The sequence below is a fragment of the Schistocerca nitens genome, chromosome 11 (assembly GCF_023898315.1).
Source record: "Schistocerca nitens isolate TAMUIC-IGC-003100 chromosome 11, iqSchNite1.1, whole genome shotgun sequence".
In the NCBI taxonomy this organism is placed as follows: Eukaryota; Metazoa; Arthropoda; class Insecta; order Orthoptera; family Acrididae; genus Schistocerca; species Schistocerca nitens.
The window spans coordinates 19,461,160-19,481,857 of record NC_064624.1 but is presented as its reverse complement, the minus strand read 5'-3'; the positions used below and the strand labels follow the sequence as shown (position 1 = coordinate 19,481,857).

The window sequence follows — 20,698 nt, the reverse complement described above, 5'->3', positions numbered from 1 at the left end:
CAGGACTTCTCCCATCTATCCACTGGAGAGCACATGACGACCTGTGTGGTAGTGACCACTTCCCCATGTTCCTCTCACTGCCCCAGTGTCAGGCCTAGGGATGCCTGCCCAGATGGGATTTGAACAAGGTGGACTGGGAAACTTTCACCTCTGCTGTCACTGCTGAATCTCTCACATGGTAACATCGATGTGGTGGTTGAGCAGGTGACTAGCACATTTGTTTCTGCTGCAGAAAACGCGATCCCTCTCTCTCTAGGGTGCCCGAGGTGTAAGGCAGCCCTTGGTGGTCACTGGAAGTCGCTAACCTTCTTGACAACTTGAGGCACAGCACCGCCTTGGCTCTGTCCCCGGATCTGCCTGCTCTGTGACCTTTGTCAATTTCCCAAGGATGGTACCCCCCTTCACTTGTTTATCGTCGGGCATTTGCTGCTCTATGTGCACAAATGAAGGAAGCCACATTTATTTACACTGATGGCTCGAAAACATCGTTAGGTGTAGGGAGTGCCTATATTGTTGGCGACACCCCAAATCAATTTCGGCTTCCCGACCAGTGTTCGGTTTATACTGCGGAGCTTTACGTTGTTCTCCAGGCTGTCCACTACATCCGCCGCCATCAGCGGATACAGTATGTTATCTGCTCAGATTCTCTCAGCTCTCTCCTCAGTCTCCAAGCTCTTTACCCTGTCCACCCTCTGGTCCACCGGATTCAGGACTGACTGCGCTTGCTCCACCTGGGGGGCGTCTCGGTGGCGTTCCTCTGGCTCCCGGGACACGTTGGTATCTGTGGAAATGAGGCGGCCGATATAGCGGCCAAGGCTGCAGTCTCTCTTCTTCGGCCAGCTATTCAATCGATTCCCTTCACCGATCATGGCACGCACATTGGTCGACACTTCTCCATAATAAATTGCGGGACGTGAAAGCTCTTCCTTGTGCTTGGACCTCTTCCTCCCGAACACGTCCTCGGGAGGAGGTAATTTTAACTAGACTCCTGATAGGGCACTGTCTTTTTAGCCATCGACATCTTTTAAGCAGTGATCCTCCCCCACTCTGTCCCCACTGCTCTCAGCTGTGGACGGTAAGACACCTTTTAATTGAGTGCCCCTATTTTACTCCATTACGCGCCCGTCTACAGCTGACGCCTGATATATCGTCCATTTTAGCAGATGACACGTGCTCGGCCGATCGCGTTCTCGAGTTTTAGTGCCAGTGAGATGACGTCAGTCATTTGAAGCTCTTTTGGGGACAACCAACCCCTTTCTGTAGTGGATTTTTAAGCTTTCCTTCTGCTTTTAGTTTCTCCAATTTTTTGAGTTTTGTTCCCATTGCTGCTGCTTTCCATTTTCGTTTTTACCGTTTCCTCTGTCACAGACCGGCACTAATGACCATAGCAGTTTTGCGCCCTAAAACCAAAACAAAAAAAAAACCGGAAGTCGCTGAAGCCATTAAGGAGCATCGGCGAGCTCTACATCGGCATAAGTGGTACCCTTCCCTGGAGCACCTCATAGCCTTTAAACGGTTCCGTGCCCGTGTTTGCTACCTCTACCTTATCAATCAACGGAAGGAGGAGAGTTGGGAGAGATAAGTCTCCACCATTGAGTGCCACACGTCACCTTCCCAAGTCTGGGCAAAGATCAAACGTCTTTTCGGGTACCAGGCCCCAACAGCTGTCCCTGGTGTTACCATAAATGGCGAGGTATGTACCGACGCAAACTCTGAGCACTTTGCTCCAGCCTCTGCGTCAGAGATTTACCCTCCCCCCCAGCCTTTCGCACACTCAAACGGCGGCTGCAAGGGAACGTTCTCTATTAGCACACGCTGCAGTGAATCCTATAACGCCCCATTTACAGAGTGGGAGCTCATCAGTGCCCTTGCACGTTGCCCTGACACAGCATCTGGGCCTGATCGCATCCACAGCCAGATGATAAAACATCTCTCATCTGACTACAGGCTACATCTTCTCGTCATCTTCAACTGGGTCTGGTGCAATGGCGTCGTTCCATTGCAGTGGCGGGAGAGCTATTGGCCAATCAGCCTCACCAACATTCTTTGTAAGATGCTGGAACGTATGGTATGTTGACTGTTGGGTTTTGTCGTGGAGTCATGTGACTTGCTGGCTCCATGTCAGGGCGGCTTCCGCCAGGGTCGCTCGACCACTGATAATCTTGTGTCCATAGAGTCTGCCATCTGAACAGCCTTTTCAAGATGGCAACACCTAATTGCCATCTTTTTTGGCTTACGTAAAGCATACGACACGACTTGGCGACATCATTAACGGTCTAGCAGCAGCTGTCAGGACCTCTGTCTCACCTTCTCTGTTCGCAGACGACTTCTGCGTTTCGTACTGTTGCTCCCGTACTGTTGTTGCTGAGTGGCGCCTCCAGGGAGCCGTCCACAACCCACAGTCATGGGCTCTAGCCCTCGGCTTCCAGTTTTCAGCCACAGAGTCACGTGTTATGCACTTCTGTCGACGTCGTATCGTTCATCCAGAACCTGCACTTTACCTTAATGATGGTCCACTCACTGTAGTGGAGACATATCAATTCCTAGGACTGGTTTTCGATGCTCAATTGACTTTGCTCCCTCATCTTCGTCAGCTTAAGCAGAAGTGCTGGCAGTACCTCAATACCCTCCGTTGCCTGAGCAACACCAATTGGGGTGCAGATCGCTGTATGCTGCTGCAGCTCTACAGAGACCTTGTCCAATCCCGAATTGACTATGGGAGTGTGGTTTATAGCTCAGCAGCGCCTTCAGCAATACATTTACTCGACCCCGTGCACCACTGTGGAGTTCGATTAGCGACATGAGCTTTTAGGACGAGTCCGGTGACCATCGTACTGGTGGAGGCTGGTGTCCCTCCACTGCAGATCAAACGTGCGTAACTGCTCGCCAGTTACTCAGCACACAGTCATAGTTCCCGTGATCATCTGATTTACCGTCTCCATTTCCCGCTCACGGCAGTCCATCTCCTGCATCGGTGGCCCAGATTGGGGCTAACGATTGTGGTTTGCATGCAGACCCTTCTCTCCAAACTGGAGTCCTTCCCTTTACCACCTGTACTTGTGGTCTGTTCACGTACGCCTCCATGGTGTACGGCTCAGATGGAGTTTCGTCTGGACCTTTTGCATGGCCATAAGGACTCTGTTACCCCACCACCCTCCGTTTGTCACTTCCTCTCGATTCTTGACGTGTTCTGGGGCTCTGAAGTGGTTTACACCGACGGCTCAATGGCTGATGGTCACCTAGGCTTCGCATATGTTCATGGAGGACATATTGAGAAGCACTCTTAGCCAGTTGGCTGCAGTGTTTTCACTACAGAGTTGGCGCCCATATCTCGTGCTCTTGAGTACATCCACTCATGCCCTGGCGAGTCATTTCTGCTGTCCACTGACTCATTGAGCAGCCTACAAGCTATCGACCAGTGCTACCCTCGCCATCCTCTGGTATCGTTCATTCAGGAGTCGATCTAATCCCTGGAACAGTCCAGCCATTACGTGGTATTTGTGTGGACATCAGGACTTGTCGGAATCCGGGGCAGTGAACTTGTCAACAGGCGACGCGGAAACTGCTTTTGGAGATACTCATCTCTGTAGCTGACCTGCGTTCTGTCTTACACCGCAGGGTTTTCCAGCTTTGGGAGATGGAATGGCATAACAGCACACACAAACTGTGTCATTCAGGAGACAATTAATGTGTGGAAGTCTTCCATGCAGGCCTCTCGCAGGGAATCAGTTGTCCTCTGCCAGCTCTGCATTGGCCATAAATGGCTAATGCATGGTTACCTACTCTATCACGAGGACCCACCTCAGTGTCGCTGTGGCTCCCAAATGACAGTCGTCCACCTCTCGCTGGACTGCCCACTTTTAGCCTCTCTGCAGCAGACTTTTAACTTTCCCAGCACCCTGCCTTCAGTGTTGGCCGACAATGCCTCCACAGCAGCTTTCGTTTTAAGTTTTATCCATGAGAGTGGATTTTGTACTTCTATGTAGTTTTTAGCCCATTTCCTTTATCCCTGGGTCCTCCACCCTAGTGCTTTTAGGGCGGAGGTTTTAATGTGTTTAAAGTGGCTGGCTCTCCCTTTTTATTCTTGTGGTTGGCCAGCCACTATAATCTGATTTCCTGTTTTACTCTCTTCTGTTTCTAACGACTCTGTTGTTTTCTTGTCCTCTTTTGTTCCTTTTAGTGTTCGTTGCCTTCCCTTGATTCTTGTGGCTTTTCCTTTCTTTCCATTTTGTGTTATACACTACTGGCCATCAAATTTGCTACACTCGAGAAGAAATGCAGATGATAAACAGGTATTCATTGGACGAATATATTATGCTCCTGTCTGTGATGCAGTGTCAAGGGTAACTGCAGCCATGGTCTCTGAGCTGATAGTCCATGCTGCTGCAAATGTCGTCGAACTGTTGATGCAGATGGTTGTGTTAAGAGGCCGTTGGGATCCAGCACGGCATTCTGTATTACCCTCCTGAACCCACCGATTCCATATTCTGCTAACAGTCAATGGATCTCGACCAATGCGAGCAGCAATGTCGCGATACGATAAACCCCAATCGCGATAGGCTACAATCTGGCCTTTATCGAAGTCGGAAAAGTGATGGTACGCATTTCGCCTCTTTACACGAGGCATCACGACGACGTTTCACCAGGCAACGCCGGTCAACTGCTGTTTGTGTATGAGAAATCATTTGGAAACTTTCCTCATGTCAGCACGTTGTAGGTGTCGCCACTGGCGCCAACCATGTGTGAATGCTCTGAAAGCTAATCATTCGCATATCACAGCATCTTCTTCCTGTCGGTTAAATTTCGCGTCTGTAGCACGTCATCTTCGTGGTGTAGCAATTTTAGCGGCTAGTGTGTGTGTTTCGTCCATTATATTCTCACACTTGTGGCATTGTTTTAGTAGGAACATGGGACCTATGACCGCGTAGTTTGGTCTCTTCTCCCACCTTTAAACCAAACAACCAGTGGTAGCTCGTATAGTAGCAGCGGAAACACATCAGAGTACTGTGAGCTGACACAAATTTTCATAACAAGCGACTCATTTTAAATTTTGTCAGTGTTTCTTACCTTCAACTCCCAACTCCTATATTTCGTATATGCCTGTGTATTTACCACAACAACTCTGGTATGGACAGATATAGTAATTACTGTGTTTAGATGTGAACCAAGTTGGTGATTCTTCACTCACAGCTCCAGGCAGTGCTATCCACCAATTGGTCCACTGCTGCAGTCACCTTGGGTACTGCCCACCCTGAGATTCACTTCTCACTTGTGGTTGAGTGGGAAGTCATTCCAGCATGTGGGTGGCAGTGAAAGAATTTCTGTGTGGCTGATCGGAGAGCCTAGTCTGTTCATCTGATGAACATACACTGCTGGCCACCGTAAATGCAACACCAAGAAAGACAAGAGGTAGCACAACAAAATTTATTTTGTAGATAACATGTTGACCAAGTATCAAATGATTAAGTTTACAGTCTGTGACATGTGGTTCCTGCCAGAATCAGCAGCCAGAGTAGCCGCCATTGTTGGAGATCACCGCTGCCACACGTCTCGGCATTGAGTCAAAGGGACTTTGGATGTGTTCCTTGGGTACAGCAGCCCAAGCAGCTTCCACACGTTGCCAAATCATCATCTGGTGTGGCAGCTGGGGATGTAATCTGGGTCACTCGTTGAGCAACCATGGACCACATGTTTTCTATCGGCAAAAGATCCGGAGAGGGAGCCGGCCAGGGAAGCAATTCAATCTGGTTATTGAAGAACCTTTGGACAATGCGTGCCACGTGTGGTCGCGCATTATCCTGTTGAAATATGGCTGTGGCCGAGCCCTGATGGTAAGGAAGGACAACTGGCTCCAGCACCTCGGATATGTAGCGCCGGCTATTTAAAGTACCGGCAATGCGTACTAGAGGCGTGCGAGAGTAATATCCAATACCGCCCCATACCATAATACCCGGTGCAAGACCAGTGTGGCGGTGCATAATGCAGCTGTCCAGCATCCTCTCTCCACAGTGTCTCCACACTCGAATCCGACCATCATGGTGCTGCAGACAGAAGCGTGCCTCGTCAGTAAAGACGTCATTCCATTCTGCCACCCACATCCGTCTGTCATCACATCATTGGCGACGTCGACGTCTGTGGTTCTGCATCAGTGGTAGACGAAGCAATGGACGTCTTGCGGACAGACCACTCTGCTGTAAACGACGTCGAATGGTACGCGTAGACACTGGATGATGCGTTACAGACGCAATGTGCTGTGCTATGGTTCGGGATGTCACTGAGCAATCCGTCACTGCCATGCGCACAATTTGCCTATCAGCACGTGCAGTGGTGCACCAAGGTGAATGCGATCGACCACGTCGGTCCGTCGTACCCTCCTGCATCCAACGGTCACATATCCGCATTACAGTTGTTTCGTTTCGTCCAACACGACTAGCGATTTCTCTGTATGATAATCCACAATCTTGGTAAGCCACTATCCTTCCTCTTTCGAACTCAGATACTTGATCAAAAGATGTTCGCTGTTGTCTACGAGGCATAACTGATCGTCTTGTGAAACAACCACAAGGTAAACACACGTGCCGAACTTACAATCGTCGAAATCGTAAAGCCTTAAATGGCGCTATGAGGTGGCGCCACAGGCGCGTGTGATGTGCGTCTGCACTGAAATTCTAATCAGTTGCATATCTCATCGCTGCAAACTCATGGTGTAAATTTCATATGATTCGGATGCTTCCTTCAGGGTGTTGCATTTACGGTGGCCAGCAGTGTATATGTTTGCTGTCTATGGATGATGAAACCCATGAGCCAAATGAAGTCACTTGCCATGTACCAGAGGAAGCCTCTCAGCGTGCAAGACTGGGCATTCACAGAGGGCGGTATCACTGGTAATTGGAAGCTCCGATGTTAGGTGTGTAATAGCACCATTTAGAGATGCGACTGCATAGGAGGGGAAGGAATCCAATGTGCATTCTGTGTGGACACTAGAAGTAGTCTTTACAGATAAGAAATGGGTGCTTCCGGATGCCAAGAAAAGCATGGCATAGCCAGCTGTAGGTGTTTGCTCACGTTAGTGCTGACAATATGTGCCACATTGGACTGGAAGAGGTTCTTCTGGTTTCAGGCGACTAGGTAGTAAAGACTGCCAGTCTTGCTTGTGAGACGAGGGTGGAGCTCACCATCTGTAGCATTATGGGTAGAACTGAAAGTGGTTCTTTGGTACAGAGTGGAGTGAAGGTCTGAATCAGAGTTCCAGGTAGTTCTGCAATTGTGTTGGTTGCAGATTCCTCGATTACTGCCCAAAGGTGGTGGATTTACGGTTTCTGCTAAATGGGTCGGAGTCAACTATACAACGGAAGCAGTTCCACAAGTATGGGGGATGTGTAAAGGAGACTGGTCTTTTTTTTTAGGTTAGAGGGTCTCAGGTAAGTGCAGAAAGCGCTTCAGTTTCAAAGGCTGCAAGTAGAACACTGAAATAGGGTAGATACAACCACAATAAGTATTGTAGTTATAAATTGTCATAGCTGCATTAGAAAAGAACCAGGACTCAAAGCGCTAACAGAATACACTGAATTTCAAATCGTTATATGTATTGAAATAAGTTCAGCTGAAATTTTTCAAGAGACGTAACCATGTTCACAAAGAATAGATGACATACAGTTGGTAGTGTAGTGTTCATTGCTGTTCAACATAATTTATCTTGTAGTAAAATTTAAGTAGATAGTTCCTGTGAAGTAGTACGGGTAGTGACCAATTAAAAGTTCCAGTCTGAGAGGCTGTGGTCTATCTGTAAAACTACTTCCTGACTATTCGTTGCCAACTGCGGGCAACGTCTTCAGAGATTAGCCGACTGTAAGACTGTCTCTGACTAACATCATTATTCTCGAATAAATGTATCAATCGTCACATCGTTGGTGCAAAGTCGACCGCCATATCCTGTCTAACTTTAAGCCTTCCTTTTTCCTATTCCTCAATCTCTATAGCTTCCCTATACATATGTACATAATAATCGATGACCTGGCTAGCACACTTGCCTCACTAAATTTTATTTCATTATCCCCGTCTTTAAAAACATGGTCTGCTACAGCTGTTTAGTCCGTATATCTCAGTAGACAGTTCATTTCGTTTCCGGTTTAGTGGGTATTGACACTTCTTATCCTTCTTTCTACACCCCTGGAAATTGAAATAAGAACACCGTGAATTCATTGTCCCAGGAAGGGGAAACTTTGACACATTCCTGGTGTCAGATACATCACATGATCACACTGACAGAACCACAGGCACATAGACACAGGCAACAGAGCATGCACAATGTCGGCACTAGTACAGTGTATATCCACCTTTCGCAGCAATGCAGGCTGCTATTCTCCCATGGAGACGATCGTAGAGATGCTGGATGTAGTCCTGTGGAACGGCTTGCCATGCCATTTCCACCTGGCGCCTCAGTTGGACCAGCGTTCATGCTGGACGTGCAGACCGCGAGAGACGACGCTTCATCCAGTCCCAAACATGCTCAATGGGGGACAGATCCGGAGATCTTGCTGGCCAGGGTAGTTGACTTACACCTTCTAGAGCACGTTGGGTGGCACGGGATACATGCGGACATGCATTGTCCTGTTGGAACAGCAAGTTCCCTTGCCGGTCTAGGAGTGGTAGAACGATGGGTTCGATGACGGTTTGGATGTACCGTGCACTATTCAGTGTCCCCTCGACGATCACCAGTGGTGTATGGCCAGTGTAGGAGATCGCTCCCCACACCATGATGCCGGGTGTTGGCCCTGTGTGCCTCGGTCGTATGCAGTCCTGATTGTGGCGCTCACCTGCACGGCGCCAAACATGCATACGACCATTATTGGCACCAAGGCAGAAGCGACTCTCATCGCTGAAGACGACACGTCTCCATTCGTCCCTCCATTCACGCCTGTCGCGACACCACTGGAGGCGGGCTGCACGATGTTGGGGCGTGAGCGGAAGACGGCCTAACGGTGTGCGGGACCGTAGCCCAGCTTCATGGAACGGTTGCGAATGGTCCTCGCCGATACCCCAGGAGCAACAGTGTCCCTAATTTGCTGGGAAGTGGCGGTGCAGTCCCCTACGGCACTGCGTAGGATCCTACGGTCTTGGCGTGCATCCGTGCGTCGCTGCGGTCGACGGGCACGTGCACCTTCCGCCGACCACTGGCGACAACATCGATGTACTGTGGAGACCTCACACCCCACGTGTTGAGCAATTCGGCGGTACGTCCACCCGGCCTCCCGCATGCCCACTATGCGCCCTCGCTCAAAGTCCGTCAACTGCACATACGGTTCACGTCCATGCTGTCGCGGCATGCTACCAGTGTTAAAGACTGCGATGGAGCTCCGTATGCCACGGCAAACTGGCTGACACTGACGGCGGCGGTGCACAAATGCTGCGCAGCTAGCGCCATTCGACGGCCAACACCACGGTTCTTGGTGTGTCCGCTGTGCCGTGCATGTGATCATTGCTTGTACAGTCCTCTCGCAGTGTCCGGAGCAAGTATGGTGGGTCTGACACACCGGTGTCAATGTGTTCTTTTTTCCATTTCCAGGAGTGTATATAAACCTTCCCACAGCCACGCGAAATTTTACACACCTCAAGAGTTGATAAGAGATGTCATGCATGTTTCAACGATCATAAAGACCCTAATTTTGGTCAAAGAAGTTCTGGGTTTGAGGCCGCCTTCCTCAGGCTGTACACCCTATGACAACGGCCGCGGAAGCCTACGTTTTCACTCACTAATCTTCTTTGTGGGTCTAAAGATTGATTCAACTTGAAACTTGGCCGGAACTTTCCGAATACGGTCTGTAATATTACGAATAAATGGAAGAATAGCTTTTCCAGCTGACGGTTGTTCTTACTGTCATACACTTTTCTTCTGGGATTAAGTGCTCGATCTATCTCGTTGTCTGAGTCTCCATTTTTCTTAACAGCCATTCGGAAATGATCTACTTCATCTTGCAAATAAACTGGCACACAGATGTTATTAGCTCCGCCCACCTTTTTTTTTAATGACATCTGTCTTCTGCCTGGGTTGAAGGTTTGAATCCTTATGGAGGTAATGGTCTGTGTGCGTTTATTTTCTATACACTTTTTGCCCTAGCCACCCATATGCCCATTTAATTGCTGATACATCCAGAAAAATTATTTGTCCATTTCTTTTTTTCTCCATAGTAAATTGTCTTTGGATTAATACTATTCATATAGATCAAGAAACCATGCAGTTCCTCTTCACCGTGATTTCATACCACAAAAGTCTCATCCACATACCGATGCCACTATAAAGGGCTTATACTGCCAGACTGCAGCGCCTGCTGTTCAAAAAATTAGCAACAGCTGGACTCGGAGGGCACTTCGTAAAACTGATCATAATGGAAATAAGTCATGGACGGGCAATGTTGGGACCTCCACGGCCTTGCAGCCAGTTGTTGACTCACCTCGAAAGTTGTTGCCTACAGCTGGCAACGAAACGTCAGGAAGTAGTAGTTTTACAGATCGACCACGGCCTCTCAGCCAATGAAGATACTGACAGTGAAAGCCTACACATTATGATTAGTACGGGTTGAGCTTATACCCACCAACTGGAATAAGTTAAGAAGTTCCCTTTACCGACGCTCTGACTTGGATGAAACAGTTGCTGGACAGTTAAAAGAAAACTTGAGTGTCATTTCAAATAGGTATCCCACTCTTACAATTATAAATGGTAAGACTTCAGTCTACCATCGACATATTGGCGAAAATAAATGTTTAATGTCAGTGCTCGGCATAAAAGTCGTCCGATACCGTACTTAATGGCGTCTCTGAAAATTATTTTGAACAAAGAGTTCAGAAGCGCACTTATTGTAGATGGTTGGGAAAACACCATTCACATCTTAATAACCCTGACCAAACAGGGAGCATAACAGATACAGTGATTAGTGACCACTGCCCCCGCCTCCCCTCTCTGCCCCCACCTCCCCTCTCTGCCCCCCACCTCCCCTCTCTGCCCCCACCTCCCCTCTCTGCCCCCACCTCCCCTCTCTGCCCCCACCTCCCCTCTCTGCCCCCACCTCCCCTCTCTGCCCCCACCTCCCCTCTCTGCCCCCACCTCCCCTCTCTGCCCCCACCTCCCCTCTCTGCCCCCACCTCCCCTCTCTGCCCCCACCTCCCCTCTCTGCCCCCACCTCCCCTCTCTGCCCCCACCTCCCCTCTCTGCCCCCACCTCCCCTCTCTGCCCCCACCTCCCCTCTCTGCCCCCACCTCCCCTCTCTGCCCCCACCTCCCCTCTCTGCCCCCACCTCCCCTCTCTGCCCCCACCTCCCCTCTCTGCCCCCACCTCCCCTCTCTGCCCCCACCTCCCCTCTCTGCCCCCACCTCCCCTCTCTGCCCCCACCTCCCCTCTCTGCCCCCACCTCCCCTCTCTGCCCCCACCTCCCCTCTCTGCCCCCACCTCCCCTCTCTGCCCCCACCTCCCCTCTCTGCCCCCACCTCCCCTCTCTGCCCCCACCTCCCCTCTCTGCCCCCAAATCCCCTCTCTGCCCCCACCTCCCCTCTCTGCCCCCTCCTCCCCTCTCTGCCCCCGCCTCCCCTCTCTGCCCCCTCCTCCCCTCTCTGCCCCCGCCTCCCCTCTCTGCCCCCGCCTCCCCTCTGCCCCGGCCTCCCCTCTCTGCCCCGGCCTCCCCCACCAATCTCTGCCCCGGCCTCCCCCACCAATCTCTGCCCCGGCCTCCCCCACCAATCTCTGCCCCGGCCTCCCCCACCACTCTCTGCCCCGGCCTCCCCCACCACTCTCTGCCCCGGCCTCCCCCACCACTCTCTGCCCCCGGCCTCCCCCACCACTCTCTGCCCCCGCCTCCCCCACCACTCTCTGCCCCCGCCTCCCCCACCACTCTCTGCCCCCGCCTCCCCCACCACTCTCTGCCCCCGCCTCCCCCACCACTCTCTGCCCCCGCCTCCCCCACCACTCTCTGCCCCCGCCTCCCCCACCACTCTCTGCCCCCGCCTCCCCCACCACTCTCTGCCCCCGCCTCCCCCACCACTCTCTGCCCCCGCCTCCCCCACCACTCTCTGCCCCCGCCTCCCCCACCACTCTCTGCCCCCGCCTCCCCCACCACTCTCTGCCCCCGCCTCCCCCACCACTCTCTGCCCCCGCCTCCCCCACCACTCTCTGCCCCCGCCTCCCCCACCACTCTCTGCCCCCGCCTCCCCCACCACTCTCTGCCCCCGCCTCCCCTCACCACTCTCTGCCCCCGCCTCCCCCACCACTCTCTGCCCCCGCCTCCCCCACCACTCTCTGCCCCCGCCTCCCCCACCACTCTCTGCCCCCGCCTCCCCCACCACTCTCTGCCCCCGCCTCCCCCACCACTCTCTGCCCCCGCCTCCCCCACCACTCTCTGCCCCCGCCTCCCCCACCACTCTCTGCCCCCGCCTCCCCCACCACTCTCTGCCCCCCGCCTCCCCCACCACTCTCTGCCCCCCGCCTCCCCCACCACTCTCTGCCCCCCGCCTCCCCCACCACTCTCTGCCCCCCGCCTCCCCCACCACTCTCTGCCCCCCGCCTCCCCCACCAATCTCTGCCCCCCGCCTCCCCCACCAATCTCTGCCCCCCGCCTCCCCCACCACTCTCTGCCCCCCGCCTCCCCCACCACTCTCTGCCCCCCGCCTCCCCCACCACTCTCTGCCCCCCGCCTCCCCCACCACTCTCTGCCCCCCGCCTCCCCCACCACTCTCTGCCCCCCGCCTCCCCCACCACTCTCTGCCCCCCGCCTCCCCCACCCCCTCTCTGCCCTCCCCCCGCCTCCGCCTCCCCCACCCCCTCTCTGCCCTCCCCCCGCCTCCGCCTCCCCCACCCACTCTCTGCCCTCCCCCCGCCTCCGCCTCCCCCACCCACTCTCTGCCCTCCCCCCGCCTCCGCCTCCCCCACCCACTCTCTGCCCTCCCCCCGCCTCCGCCTCCCCCACCCACTCTCTGCCCTCCCCCCGCCTCCGCCTCCCCCACCCACTCTCTGCCCTCCCCCCGCCTCCGCCTCCCCCACCCACTCTCTGCCCTCCCCCCGCCTCCGCCTCCCCCACCCCACTCTCTGCCCTCCCCCCGCCTCCGCCTCCCCCACCCACTCTCTGCCCTCCCCCCGCCTCCGCCTCCCCCACCCACTCTCTGCCCTCCCCCCGCCTCCGCCTCCCCCACCCCCTCTCTGCCCTCCCCCCGCCTCCGCCTCCTCCCCCCACCCCCTCTCTGCCCTCCCCCCGCCTCCGCCTCCCCCACCCCCTCTCTGCCCTCCCCCCGCCTCCGCCTCCCCCACCCCCTCTCTGCCCTCCCCCCGCCTCCGCCTCCCCCACCCCCTCTCTGCCCTCCCCCCCGCCTCCGCCTCCCCCCACCCCCTCTCTGCCCTCCCCCCGCCTCCGCCTCCCCCACCCCCTCTCTGCCCTCCGCCCGCCTCCGCCTCCCCCACCCCCTCTCTGCCCTCCGCCCGCCCTCCGCCTCCCCCACCCCCTCTCTGCCCTCCGCCCGCCTCCGCCTCCCCCACCCCCTCTCTGCCCTCCCCCCGCCTCCGCCTCCCCCACCCCCTCTCTGCCCTCTCTGCCCGCCTCCGCCTCCCCCACCCCCTCTCTGTTGGCACTAACTGGCCTACATAGTGACCACATGTCTGCCTTCACACTACCAGCAGACGAACTCCTAATACAAACGCAATAGTTAATTAACCCAAGGCAACCTAGAGGGATTAAGGAAAGGAAATGCATTTCTGTGATAATGAATTAAATGAATTTCTTCAGTCGAGTTATAACATTTCTTAAATTTAAAAATATCGTGAAAGTATCATAAACATCTACAGTATTCACTATAATGCAACAAAAAATAACTAATTATAAAGAGATGGAACATGCCCTTCCCACTCAACCTTACTTGCATATTTTTTGATTTCTTTCTTCATTATTAATATTGTTACTTCACTTCCACATGTGTGACAATACATATTGAAACTAATGGAGTCAAAAAAAAGTTAAAATACTTACTGATTCGGTTGTCAACTTCTAGAATCTGATACACACCATACCAGATACCATTGCAAACAAAACTATATACGCAACACATTGCAAAAAAAGTTGAAAGTTAGTCAGAATAAAAGAAAGCACTGGACCATGCACACCTTCAGTAGTTCATAATGCTTCATGTCCAACATGATGCACATACTGAGGATCTGAAAGGCATCACAGTTCACTCTGTGGGAAAGGATTGAAATGGAAGTGGAATAATGGGACCCAGATAATACAGGGGTAGCTCATGCATCAGCTGTTACCACTGCCACTCAATATGGAGTGTCAGCCTGCAGTGTTTAATGGATGATGTGGCCATTTATGTGTCTCCTTCAGTCAGTGGTGTTCTGCAATGCCAGGTGACCAGATGTTAGGAACATGTAAATACTTTCAAAAAGGCTTAGTATAAATATAATAGACAATTTACAACCATTTCCATCTTTTCAGACATTATTTCCATTTGTGCAAGGCTTCATACAAGTTGCAGTGCCAAAAACATAGTCTTGGATTCATTCATTCATTCATTCATTCATTCATCAGCATGCAATTTTTTTCTCTTGACTGATGTGACATTGATTCTTGTTCATTAACAGTCATTATCCACCTGACTAAAATCCATACTAGATACCTAATCAAAATATTGAAGCTTGCACTAGTTTTTGAATTATTGGGAATCAAACAAAAAAATCTGTTTACTAGGTGAAATAAATTTATCATTTCTGAAGGTGAAAGTGTTTGCAAAACAATGAAAGGGCACTTACAGAGCTAAGATAATGGAACAGGAACATTCAAAAATTATTTGTGTTACTTAAATCTCACATACTTTGAACTGAATTTTGAATTAAGACATGTAACACATCTTTTGATACATTTAATTAATTGGTGTAGACTATCAATGTGTAGCACAGTATTTTGAAAAGATGGTAAAACGTGAACATGAATAATTTTAATTTTCATCTAAAAATTTCGAATCAAATTGGCAGGGACTCAGATCAAGCAATATTGAATTTCCTCTGGGTATTTTAGTTTTAAACCACGGATCTCTCCTTCTGTTGGAATATTATATACTCTCCTCTTCACTCTTCAGATTGACTCAGAGTACTGGTGGGAGCTGCGGCACAGCACGTGAAGAAACTTGTCACCATAGACTGGTCCAGGATGAGTTGGTGACAGACATGGAGAAGTCAACACACGAGTTTGGTACCAATACAGATGATGTGACTATTGATAAGGAATGCTCAGTTGCCACCCGATGTGACTGTGCTACGAGGGAAAAGGAATTACATGTGTATATTTGTAATTTCTGCCAACAAAGCTTTCCTTCAAAATACAGACTCTCAATGCATGTGTTTATGCACATTGATGGCACTCAACCACCTTTGTATGTTTGTAAGTGGTGTGGTGAGGTATTACGCAGTGATGTTAGTTTGAAAAAACATTTGAAAATGAGTGAGTATTATGTCTTAACTGCTGGCAACCATGAAACATATGCCTATAGTGATAAGCATGAAAGCAGCATCTTCTTGAATAGTGATTCAGTAGTTTCTGTTGCAGAAGACAATGAGCAGCCTTCATATAAGGAAACTAGGAAAGCTTCAAAGAAGTCCTCTGACATGTGTAACACACAAACGGCAAATTTTGCAGAGAAAACAAGTGATTATGGAACTTCATCTACAGCTGTTAATATCAGTGCCCACACTGATCTACCTACTGCAAAAAGAACCAACAAATGTGATATTTGTGGCAAATTGTTCACTAGGTCAGGTGATCTCAAGAGACATGTATTCATACACAGCAGGAAAAGACTGCACAAATGTGACATACGTGACAAATCGTATGCCCAGTCAGTTCGTCTCAAGACACGCATATTATTTCGCACTGGGAGGAAACCTCACAAACATGAGATTCCTGGGAAATCTTATGCTAGGGATCTCAAAACACAATCATTAATTCACACCGGAAAGAAACCCCACAAATGCGATATTTGTGGGAAATCTTTTACTATGGCAGGGAATCTCAAGAAACACACATTTATTCATACTGGAAAGAAACCTCATAAATGTGAGATTTGTATGAAATCTTTTGCTAGGTCAGACGATCTCAAGAAACACGCATTCACACACACTGGGGAAAGACCTCACAAATGTGATATTTGTGGGAAATCGTTTGCTTTCTCAAGCGACCTCAACAGACATGTATTAATTCACACAGGAAAGTTAATTCGCACTGGGAGGAAACCTCACAAACATGAGATTTCTGGGAAATCTTATGCTAGGGATCTCAAAACACAATCATTAATTCACACCGGAAAGAAACCCCACAAATGCGATATTTGTGGGAAATCTTTTACTATGGCAGGGAATCTCAAGAAACACACATTTATTCATACTGGAAAGAAACCTCATAAATGTGAGATTTGTATGAAATCTTTTGCTAGGTCAGACGATCTCAAGAAACACGCATTCACACACACCGGGGAAAGACCTCACAAATGTGATATTTGTGGGAAATCGTTTGCTTTCTCAAGCGACCTCAACAGACATGTATTAATTCACACAGGAAAGTTAATTCGCACTGGGAGGAAACCTCACAAACATGAGATTTCTGGGAAATCTTATGCTAGGGATCTCAAAACACAATCATTAATTCACACCGGAAAGAAACCCCACAAATGCGATATTTGTGGGAAATCTTTTACTATGGCAGGGAATCTCAAGAAACACACATTTATTCATACTGGAAAGAAACCTCATAAATGTGAGATTTGTATGAAATCTTTTGCTAGGTCAGACGATCTCAAGAAACACGCATTCACACACACTGGGGAAAGACCTCACAAATGTGATATTTGTGGGAAATCGTTTGCTTTCTCAAGCGACCTCAACAGACATGTATTAATTCACACAGGAAAGTTAATTCGCACTGGGAGGAAACCTCACAAACATGAGATTTCTGGGAAATCTTATGCTAGGGATCTCAAAACACAATCATTAATTCACACCGGAAAGAAACCCCACAAATGCGATATTTGTGGGAAATCTTTTACTATGGCAGGGAATCTCAAGAAACACACATTTATTCATACTGGAAAGAAACCTCATAAATGTGAGATTTGTATGAAATCTTTTGCTAGGTCAGACGATCTCAAGAAACACGCATTCACGCACACCGGGGAAAGACCTCACAAATGTGATATTTGTGGGAAATCGTTTGCTTTCTCAAGCGACCTAAACAGACATGTATTAATTCACACAGGAAAGAAACCTCACAAATGTGATATTTGTGGGAAGTGTTTTACTGTGTCAAGCAGTCTCAAGACACATTTATTAATTCACACTGGGAAGAAACCCCACAACTGCGATATTTGTGGGAAATCTTTTTCTACGGCAGGCAGTCTCAAGACACACTCCATAATTCACTCTGGAAAGAAACCTCAAAGCAATTTCAAGACACATTTATTAATTCACACTGGGAAGAAACCTCACAAATGCGATATTTGTGGGAAATCTTTTGCCAGGGCAGGCAGTCTGAAGAGACACTCACTAATTCACACTGGAAAGAAACCTAACGAATGTGAGTTGTGGCAAGTCAATTGCTAGATCAGGTGATCTCAGGACACATGCAGTAGAACACATTGGAATTGGACCTCCAAAATGTCATATGTGACAAGTTTCACTGAATTGGGTACACTTAAGACACATGCATTACTTCACATCAGAAAGAAACTACAAGTAAGTGTTAGTTTATAGAAATAGGTTTTCCTGGGTGGTGCCCTCAAGGCCTTTAAAATAATGGATCTAGCAGAGGAACAATAAGTTGTCATGCCTGTGAAATAACATTATAATGTGGCAGAACTGTAAAACAAAAACTTGCAATAATGTGTAGTACAGAGTGGTAACAGGTAATGTGACAATATAAAAATCCAAATCTGCAGCTTGAGATGTCGAGAAATTGTATTGCTAAATAAAGCAGAAACATAAATCGAATTATTTTTTTTATTATTAACGCTGCTGCTTTTCCCCATCGATTTTGAGACATGAAGATTGTCAATTGTGATAAATCCTTACCTTTGTCAGTAATCATAAGTAGCATTCAATATTCAGTAGAAGCCCAAAGAAATGTTATGACTTGCTGCTTATTATTCCAAACAGTCATCATGTAGTACTTGTAACTCTGCATTTCAGAAGCAGTGGCAGCAACAGTGAATGTGACAATTACTCAGGTATGTATCCTGAAGAGATTTCCTGTATGTGTCATTAATCTTGTGTACATTGTTTTGTTAGTACTAATCCTGCATTAGTAAACGTAACAACAGATATAGCAACCTGCTTAATAGCATGTTTGTCCACCTTTGGAACACAATACATCGACAGTTCTACATGATGTGGACTTGACATGTCGTTTACATGTTTCTGAATGTATGTTGCACCAGATATCTATGCAATTGTATTCCATACATTCAGATCAGGTCAATGGTGTGGTCGAGGCATCGGTGTTAGTTACCATGCTACTCAAACCACTGTGGAGTCTTTCTGCACATGTGACATGGACAGTTATGCTGAAAGAAGCTTTCACCAATGGAGAACACATCAGGCTTGAAAGAATCTATGCAGTTGCAACAAATGTCACGTAGTCTGCAACTGTTATGATGCCTTCAATTACTACTAGATTTCCCAAAGGATCCCAAGTGACTGCCCCCATAGCATAATGGGTCCTCCATCTGGTGCCATTCACCTAGATGATAGCATATCTGGATGTGACAACTGATGTGGTGTAACAGGAAATGTCATCCAGCCTGACATTTGCATTGACCTTCAGTCCAGCCTGAATGATCCCTTGCCCACAGCAGTTGCAATTGAACATTTTGGTGGATCAGTATGGAAACATACAGTGACCATATGTTGTGAATTCCCATGTTCAACAATGTACATTGAACTGTGGGTTCAAAAATGTGTATGGCTGTTTTCCGTCATTACATATGCCACATATTGCCAAATTTCCAGCTTTACAGAACAGGCAAGCCTCTGACCTCCATGATTTGTGAAGTATAGATGTATTACATCTTTTCATAAGGTTATGGTTTTTATCACCTTTCAGCCACTTTCCACAGATGTTCTCAACAGTAGCATAGATTCAGCCAATGAGCTTCACCACTCTTGAGGCACTAGTTCCCAACTGCAATGACATTATAACTTGCCCTTTGCTAAAGTCACTTACGTCATCTTGTTTACATGCTCGCATCCCCTCTAAAACAATACCTTGTTAATCTCTGGTCTACTTACATACTTATAATCTGCTTACTGTATCATGTGCATACAACATGTGGCATTCATTCTCCTCAGAGGCAGTGTTCATGACATTTATGCTCATCAGTGCATCTTCAGGTAAATGGGTCAGGTGCGAAAATGTGTAATCTAGCGTATGCGCTGTGCTTTGTTGCAATTTACACCAGTGCACAGTAGCTGTATTTTGGTGAAATTTTTGTTTCACAAAGCTCTGTATATGATTCAGAGACGCTGTAGATAAGTGTTATGCACCTAAGCTCTTAATTATTTGTTCAGTAATTAATACTGTGAGAGTTCTACACGAAATAAAATAGGTAAACAAATATTAGGTGTTATGATTTGATTCCAGTTATTTCTATACCAAGAACAATTCTCAGAATGTGAGTACTAAATATTTCTTGTGTTACGTTCAAAGATGTTTCCATTGTGGATATTTTTATTAATTTGTGTAAATAAAAATGACTTTTTGGAAATGTGTATTTATGCTTCATTTTTAATTTCAGAACGATTGTTTTAATTTTTGATTTACTACCTATTTGTTATTGCTGAAAGTGGTTTAGTATGACCCATCATATGTGTAAATCATGGAGACAGTTATAATTAAGTGATTTGCAGTGTTCTGTTTTGCTACACTTTAGTAATGACGCTTCTAGTAATGTGATAACATTTTATTCCATCTTTCTCATGATAAGACATCAACTGCTGTGTAGATTATTCATAATAGGCAACATCTGCATACATTTGTATTAATTATTGTTTTCCAATAAAAGGAAAGAAAAACCGGGTTTCTGGACAACAGCCTTATATTCAGCTGAATCTGAAAATATATTGCTAAATGTCTCGACAATACATACTACTAATTTCTAAGAAAGACAGTAACATTTATAGTAACATGTTAAAAAAGGTACACAATTTGGACCAAATATCTATATGTGTTAGCTGTTGATGGGTCATACAGCGTTCATCTGGTACACGAGATGTAAGCAGAAAATAAACATATTGTGTGGTTGTGTGGAAAACCACCCAAAGAAGAGAGTCTACATGAACACAGTAGATACCCATAAATTAATGAGTGTAACTGCACCTAATAAAATCATGACCTATGCCAATCATGACAATGAACTATTGTACAAGATTTGTCAAGTACAAGTCAATTGTAGGATGTGGATCCAGGAGTACATGGAAATCAGGCATACAGATGATTTTCATGGGTTTGCAGCTGGGTTCCATCGTCCTGATGACAACACGATATTTAGGCGGACCACCTGGCCGCCATCTTCAGGTGAGATTGAGTGCACAACCACGCCGGAACTGAAGAGATCTCAGATTCGGCTGTTCCTTTATACCGCGGGTACTGGCCATTGCGCGTGCGCGAGCAACTGAAGAGCT

General features: G+C 48.4%; 2 protein-coding genes across 14 annotated transcripts in view; both read left to right on the top strand.

Annotated features, from left to right (window-relative positions):
* The window catches only part of LOC126212891 (zinc finger protein 729-like), a 261,153-nt gene extending 243,140 nt beyond the window's left edge, over positions 1–18,013 (top strand). For 6 of the 13 annotated variants that reach the window (XM_049940393.1, XM_049940396.1, XM_049940398.1 and 3 more), the window contains one exon: positions 15,112–18,011. In XM_049940393.1, the coding sequence (XP_049796350.1) occupies positions 15,112–17,623 (2,512 nt within the window). In that variant the 3' untranslated portion in view covers positions 17,624–18,011. Of the gene's footprint in view, positions 1–15,111 lie in introns of all 13 variants that reach the window. The other 7 variants (XM_049940400.1, XM_049940399.1, XM_049940401.1 and 4 more) reach the window with 5 other exon arrangements.
* Positions 1–19,575, top strand: part of LOC126213376 (zinc finger protein 99-like) — a 143,370-nt gene extending 123,795 nt beyond the window's left edge. The window contains exon 2 of the mRNA XM_049941082.1: positions 18,493–19,575. The gene's annotated coding sequence lies outside the window, so the exon portion shown is untranslated. The remainder of the gene's footprint in view (positions 1–18,492) is intronic.
* The last annotated feature ends 1,123 nt before the right edge of the window (positions 19,576–20,698 follow it).